Source organism: Aegilops tauschii, chromosome 6 (genome assembly GCF_002575655.3).
Source record: "Aegilops tauschii subsp. strangulata cultivar AL8/78 chromosome 6, Aet v6.0, whole genome shotgun sequence".
NCBI classification, from domain to species: Eukaryota; Viridiplantae; Streptophyta; class Magnoliopsida; order Poales; family Poaceae; genus Aegilops; species Aegilops tauschii.
The window spans coordinates 113,711,401-113,718,748 of NC_053040.3; the positions used below are offsets into that span (position 1 = coordinate 113,711,401).

Below are 7,348 nucleotides of genomic sequence, written 5' to 3' on the forward strand. Positions count from 1 at the left end.
TGTAATCTAGATTATTGACTCTAGTGCAAGTGGGAGACTGAAGGAAATATGCCCTAGAGGCAATAATAAAGTTATTATTTATTTCCTTATTTCATGATAAATGTTTATTATTCATGCTAGAATTGTATTAACCGGAAACATAATACTTGTGTGAATACATAGACAAATAGAGTGTCACTAGTATGCCTCTACTTGACTAGCTCGTTGATCAAAGATGGTTATGTTTCCTAGCCATAGACATGAGTTGTCATTTGATTCGGGATCACATCATTAGGAGAATGATGTGATTGACTTGACCCATTCCGTTAGCTTAGCACTTGATCGTTTAGTATGTTGCTATTGCTTTCTTCATGACTTATACATGTTCCTATGACTATGAGATTATGCAACTCCCGTTTACCGGAGGAACACTTTGTGTGCTACCAAACGTCACAACGTAACTGGGTGATTATAAAGGTGCTCTACAGGTGTCTCCGAAGGTACTTGTTGGGTTGGCGTATTTCGAGATTAGGATTTGTCACTCCGATTGTCGAAGAGGTATCTCTGGGCCCTCTCGGTAATGCACATCACTTAAGCCTTGCAAGCATTGCAACTAAAGAGTTTGTTGCGAGATGATGTATTACGGAACGAGTAAAGAGACTTGCCGGTAATGAGATTGAACTAGGTATTGAGATACCGACGATCGAATCTCGGGCAAGTAACATACCGATGACAAAGGGAACAACGTATGTTGTTATGCGGTCTGACCGATAAAGATCTTCGTAGAATATGTGGGAGCCAATATGAGCATCCAGGTTCCGCTATTGGTTATTGACCGGAGACGTGTCTCGGTCATGTATACATAGTTGTCGAACCCGTAGGGTCCGCACGCTTAACGTTACGATGACAGTTATATTATGAGTTTATATGTTTTGATGTACCGAAGGTTGTTAGGAGTCCCGGATGTGATCACGGACATGACGAGGAGTCTCGAAATGGTCGAGACATAAAGATTGATATATTGGACGGCTATATTCGGACACCGGAATTGTTCCGGGTGATTTCGGAAAAAACCGGAGTGCCGGAGGGTTACCGGAACCCCCCCCCCCCCCGGGAGAAGTAATGGGCCTTATGGGCCTTAGTGGAGAGAGAGAGGGGCAGCCAGGAGGGGCCGCGCGCCCCCTCCCCCTCTGGTCCGAATTGGACTAGGAGAGGGGGGGCGGCGCCCCCCTTTCCTTCTCCCTCTCCCCCTTCCTTTCCCCCTCCTAGTAGGAGTAGGAAAGAGGGGAGTCCTACTCCTACTAGGAGGAGGACTCCTCCTCCTGGCGCGCCAACAAGGGCCGACCGGCCTCCCCCTTGCTCCTTTATATACGGGGGCAGGGGGGCACCCCATAGACACAACAATTGATCTATTGATCTCTTAGCCGTGTGCGGTGCCCCCCTCCACCATATTACACCTCGATAATATCGTAGCGGTGCTTAGGCGAAGCCCTGCGTCGGTAGAACATCATCATCGTCACCACGCCGTCGTGCTGACGAAACTCTCCCTCAACACTCGGCTGGATCGGAGTTCGAGGGACGTCATCGAGCTGAACGTGTGCTGAACTCGGAGGTGCCGTGCGTTCGGTACTTGATCGGTCGGATCGTGAAGACGTACGACTACATCAACCGCGTTGTATTAACGCTTCCGCTTTCGGTCTACGAGGGTACGTGGACAACACTCTCCCCTCTCGTTGCTATGCATCACCATGATCTTGCGTGTGCGTAGGAAATTTTTTGAAATTACTACGTTCCCCATCAGTGGGTAAGTCTAGTTTTCTACAATTTAAGTATTAGACACGATTGTTCTCTCGAGAACTTTATCGAAAAAGGTTCTTGCCCCGCTTTATAAATAAAGCAAACCACCACAGCCAAACGGTACAACAAAGGTCCACACACACACATGCGCGCGCGCTCGCGCGCAGGAAGCACAATATGGGGTACAGAAAGGTTCTGCTGAGGGCACAACTCAACAAGCCCTGAAAGAGGAAAAATAAAGGCGGATCAACAACGCAGAGGGGGAGCTAATCCGGCTCAAGTGGTGGCGGAGGAAGTGGCGGCGGCAAGCGAAAAGCCATCGCGCGGAGATCAACAATGATGATGTTGATGGCGTCCCGGTCCTGGGGGCGGCTAAGCGGCCGCCAAAGGTGCAAGAAGCCACACATTTTGAACACTGCGTTAGTAGCACGTCGAAGGGGCACACGCTGGATCAGAAGCTTTTTGCGTACAGTCCACAATGTCCACGCAAGCACCCCGATGGCCAGCCACTTAATGTGGCGACACTGCCGGGGGGGAGGAGGAGGACTGGGCCTTGTCGAATAGGTCTGGGAAGTTGGTGTTACACCAACGCCCACCGACCACCTCACGGAAACAACTCCAGAGGAACTGGGCAGAAACACACGAGAAGAAGATGTGGTCGGAATCCTCTTCCGTCCCACATAGCGGGCACATCCCATCACCCGGGCCATTGCGCTTTAGCACCTCCACACCCGAAGGGAGGCGGGCACGGATCCATTGCCATAGGAAGATCATGATCTTCAGAGGGAGTCTGACTGACCAAATAGTCACAAGAGGCGCGGGTCCAGGGATGGGAGCGATGGCCTAGTACAATGACTTTGTGGAGAACTTGCCCGAGGGTTCGAGGCGCCAGTTGATGCGGTGATGTGGCATCTCCAGGTTCGGTTCGTAGAGCGCAACTACCTCCAGGAGCTCATGCCAGGCATTTATTTCCGGGGGGGGCAAATGGCCACCGGAACGCAAGACACCCTAAGTCAATACGGGCCGTCTCGACAGAGATCCGAGATTCCACCGTGATGGCGAAGAGATCCGGGAAGCGGGCCGCGAAGGGGGAGTCGCCATCCCACCGCTCGAACCAGAATAGGGTGGTGTTCCCCGCCCCAACCGAGATGGAGGTCCCAATGCGGAGGACGGGGAGCAGCTGGATGACTGATTGCCAGAACTGAGAACCCCCAGTGCGCTGACAGAAGGCGAGAGGCTGGCCGCGCAAATATTTGCTCTGGATTATGCGAAGCCATAACCCCCCTTCGCCGTTGGCGATCCGCCACAGTCATTGGGTTAGCAGGGCAATGTTCATCCTCTTGGAGGACATGATCCCCAGGCCGCCCTGATCCTTCGGCCTGCAGATGTCGGCCCAGCACACCATATGGTACTTCTGCTTATCACCCTCGTCGGACCAAAAGAAGCGAGCCTAGACCGTGTCGATCTCAGGGTGGAGAGTCTCCGGCAGGCTGTAGAAGCTCATGATGAATAGGAGTAGACTGGACAAGGAAGAGTTGGTGAGGACTGTTCGGGCTGCCTTAGACAGCCATCTACCCTACCATGGCTCGATACGGTGATGGAGCTTAAGTACCGAGGGTCGCAGGTCGGCGACAGAGAGCCGAGAATCACTAATGGGAATCCCAAGGTAGGTGGTGGGGAATGTGCCTAACCGACAGTTGAGCCGGTTAGCAATGCTCCGGCTCTCGGTGTCGGAGTGTCCCATCACCATCACTTCACTCTTATTGAAGTTTATTTTAAGGCCGGACTTCCGCCGAAAGCAGAGCAAGAGGAACTTTAGGTTTGTGATATCATCCGCGGATCCCTCAACCATAATGATGGTGTCATCCGCATACTGGAGGAGTGATATACCACGTCTGGAGAACTTTATAGTTAGATATAGAAGATAGTATGTATGTGTGCACGTACGTTATGTGTACTGTACATATACATTTAGGGCTCCTTTGATTCAAGGGAATTCTATAGGATTTTTGGAGGATTGATATCCTTTGAAATTTTTCCTACGTTTGTCCTTTGATTCATAGGATTGAATTCCATAAGAATTTTTTCAATGGAATCTTTTGTGCTACATTTCATAGGAAATCTAACATCCACTCTAACCTCTTTTTACAATTCATTTGTTTTTCCCGTGAAATCAAACGCTCCTTGCTAATCCTATACGATTCAAGTGGGCATGACACTCCAATCCTATACTTTTTATATTCCTGCGTTTTCAAAATCCTGCGAATCAAAGAGGTCCTTATAAGGTGAATTGTATATGCGTATGTATGAGCGTATGTTTGTACTGTTGTTTAAAAAACACAACGAAAAGACCATGAGGCTGGCCATAGTGGGGTAACATAAGTAGTATCATGCACTTGGGACTCGCAAACATGCTTATGTGGCAAGCAATTAAAGAAGAGAGATGGTTATAATAACATAGGTAGATACCGTAACATAATAAATGTGATGCTACTATGTGTCATGCATGGCAATAAATGAGACCATTTATGATACTAATCTATGATACTATGCACTATAGTATGTTACTAGTCTAAGTTACTCCCCACTATGACCAGCCTGACGTGGCTAGGGAGGATGATGGACCCGCCTCGGCTATTTTTTTTAAATAATATATTTTTTTATTAATTTTCATAAATATTACGCTGGATAAAAAACTTCAAAAATAATATACCGTCGGCCCGCTGCAGGCCGACTGGGCCTAGTCGGCCCACAGCAGGCCGACTGGACTCCAGTGGGCCTACAGCTGGCCGGTCCTATCGGCCAGCTGTAGGCCGACTGGAGCTAATTGGCTCGATGTGGGCTAATTGTTTTTGCAAAAAAAGTAGGCATAAAAAATATGTTTAAAAAATGTTAATTATGTAATTAAAAAATGTTAAACGTGTATAAAAAAATATTCCTGATGTATACAAAAAATGTACAATATATATGCAAAAAGTTGACATAAAATATGTTTTAAAAAGTGTTAAGCATGTATTTAAAAATTGCTAAATGTGTGTATAAAAATGTTCCTTATTTATACAAAAAATATAGAATGTGTATGGAAAAAAGTTGACACCAAAAAAATATGTTTAAAAAAATGTTAATCCTGTATTTGAAAAAATGTTCCTATCTATACAAAAAATATAGAATGTGTATGAAAAAAAGTTGACACCAAAAAATATGTTTGAAAAAATGTTCAACGAGTACGCAAAAATGTTTCATGTATTGGAATGAAAGGTTAAACGTGTATAAAAAATGTTCCAACTCCGGATCCGGTATGGGAGCATCACGGACCTAAGTATGATTGGTTGCTCTTTTTTTATGGAACTGGAACATTTTTTTCAAACATATTTTTTTGGTGTCAACTTTTTTCATACACATTCTATATTTTTTGAATAGATAAGAAACATTTTTTATACACACATTTAACAATTTTTAATCATGTATTTGAAAAAATGTCAACTTTTCAAAATTATTTTTCAAACATATTTTTTTGGTGTCAACTTTTTTTCATACACATTCTATATTTTTTGAATAGATAAGAAACATTTTTTATACACACATTTAACAATTTTTAATCATGTATTTGAAAAAATTTCAACTTTTCAAAATTATTTTTCAAACATATTTTTTTGGTGTCAACTTTTTTTCATACACATTCTATATTTTTTGTATAAATAAGGAACATTTTTTATACACACATTTAACAATTTTTAAATACATGCTTAACACTTTTTAAAACATATTTTTTATGTCAACTCTTTTGCATATATATTGTACATTTGTTTATACATCAGGACCATTTTTTATACACGTTTAACATTTTTTAATTACATAATTAATATTTTTTTAAACATATTTTTTTATGCGTACTTTTTTTGAAAAAACAATTATCCCACAGCGAGCTAATTAGCTCCACCCACAGTGGGCCGACAGGGGCCAGTCGGCCAGCTGTAGGCCGACTGGAGTCCAATCGGCCTGTTGTGGGCCGACTAGGCCCAGTCGGCCTGCAGCGGGCCGACGGTGTATTATTTTTGAAAAAAATTACCCAGCGTAATATTTATGAAAATTAATAAAAAAAGCATTATTTAAAAAAAATTAGCCCCGCCTCGCGACTTACAGCCAACTGACATAATTTGGACTGACAGCCCCCGGTTTGACCGAATTAATTACTAGTAGAGTATTATTTTTCTTTTGCGAATGAGAGAATAAATTGCCTTTAACCACTAATCTACTATTATTTCACGTTCCAAAAACAATTTATTTCGATTCTAAAAAAAATATTTATTTCACGTTCAGCATGTGTAGCGGAGAGAGAGTGTGGTGCGATCGCGAACTTTCTTGTGCCGCCACGTCTTGTCCGCCACCCCGTTTCATCGGACGCGACGTCCAAAACCGGCGGCCCGCTCCCCGTTTCCCCTAGGCCGCTCCTCCGTTTCGCCGCCTGTTTCGCGTCTCCCATCGCGTATAAAAATGGCATCTCCCCGCAGAGATCACCGACGAGACAACAGCCACTCGAGCAGTAAACCACGTGCGGCGCAGACGCAGAGAGAAAGAAAGCAATCGAGGGCAGGAGCTAGGGGCTGCGATGGCGTCGGCGGCGAGCAGGAAGGCGCCGTCGCTGGTGGTGGCGGCGACCGTGGGCGCCGTGGAGGCGCTCAAGGACCAGGCGGGCCTGTGCCGCTGGGGCTACCCGCTCCGCTCGCTCTACCGCCGCGCCGCCGCCGCGCCCAGGGTCCGCGCCCTGTCCGCCTCGCTCTCCGATGCCGCCGCCGCTCCCCGGCCGGCGCCTTTGTCCGCGGAGGACGCGAAGCTGCGCAAGGCGCACCACCTCGTCTGCTGGGGGCCCAACTGAGCTCCTCTTCTCCGCTTCATGTCTCCATCGGCACATGAGCATACCTGATGAATGCCTGTGTCAATGGTGATTGTTTCGCCAGAGAAAGCAGAGACGTCATTGCGTGCAGCGCCGGTGAACCGCTCCGGCCTCGGTGGAGGAGGACGGTTCATCAACGCTATGGCGCCTTTGCGTCTCTTCCTCCTCTTCGTCTTGCCCACTAGTAGTATCTCGTTGCATCTGGCTAGCCTAGCTTCCGTAGACGCAAGCTTTTGAGGCCGGGAGATCACCCGTCTTGTTTTTGTACTAGTAGTATGATGAGGTGTGCGAGGCGATTACGATGGTTGTACTGCGGTGGAGAGGTGACCAGCGTTGTTGTACTACAGATCGTACTATGCTTGTGTTGTGTCGACTACTTACTGCCCTCCTCCTTTATTTGTCATCTGGATCTCAAATCGGTCAGAGATCCATGAGCTCCGTCGAGCTGGCGATGGCGTTTGGGGTGACAGTAGTACATCGCTTGCTAAACTCAACTGCCAGTAGTACCGAAATCAAATGGACATAGCTAGTAGCAGTACATAGTAGTAGTACGAACTGTACTACTGCTAATGAACTTTAAATCGTTGCCATGCTGTAGTACCAAGTCAGATGGCAATGTTTCCTCGCGAAAATGCAAGATGGCAATGTTTCAGAACTTCAAATTTTACATGATTTACA

At 46.3% G+C, this 7,348-nt stretch overlaps 1 protein-coding gene across 1 annotated transcript; it reads left to right on the forward strand.

Annotated features, from left to right (window-relative positions):
- The first annotated feature begins 6,269 nt into the window (after positions 1–6,269).
- Positions 6,270–6,937, forward strand: LOC109739444 (uncharacterized). Its single transcript, XM_020298534.4, has one exon. The coding sequence runs from the start codon at positions 6,386–6,388 to the stop codon at positions 6,650–6,652; it is 267 nt and encodes an 88-aa protein (XP_020154123.1). The 5' UTR covers positions 6,270–6,385; the 3' UTR covers positions 6,653–6,937.
- The last annotated feature ends 411 nt before the right edge of the window (positions 6,938–7,348 follow it).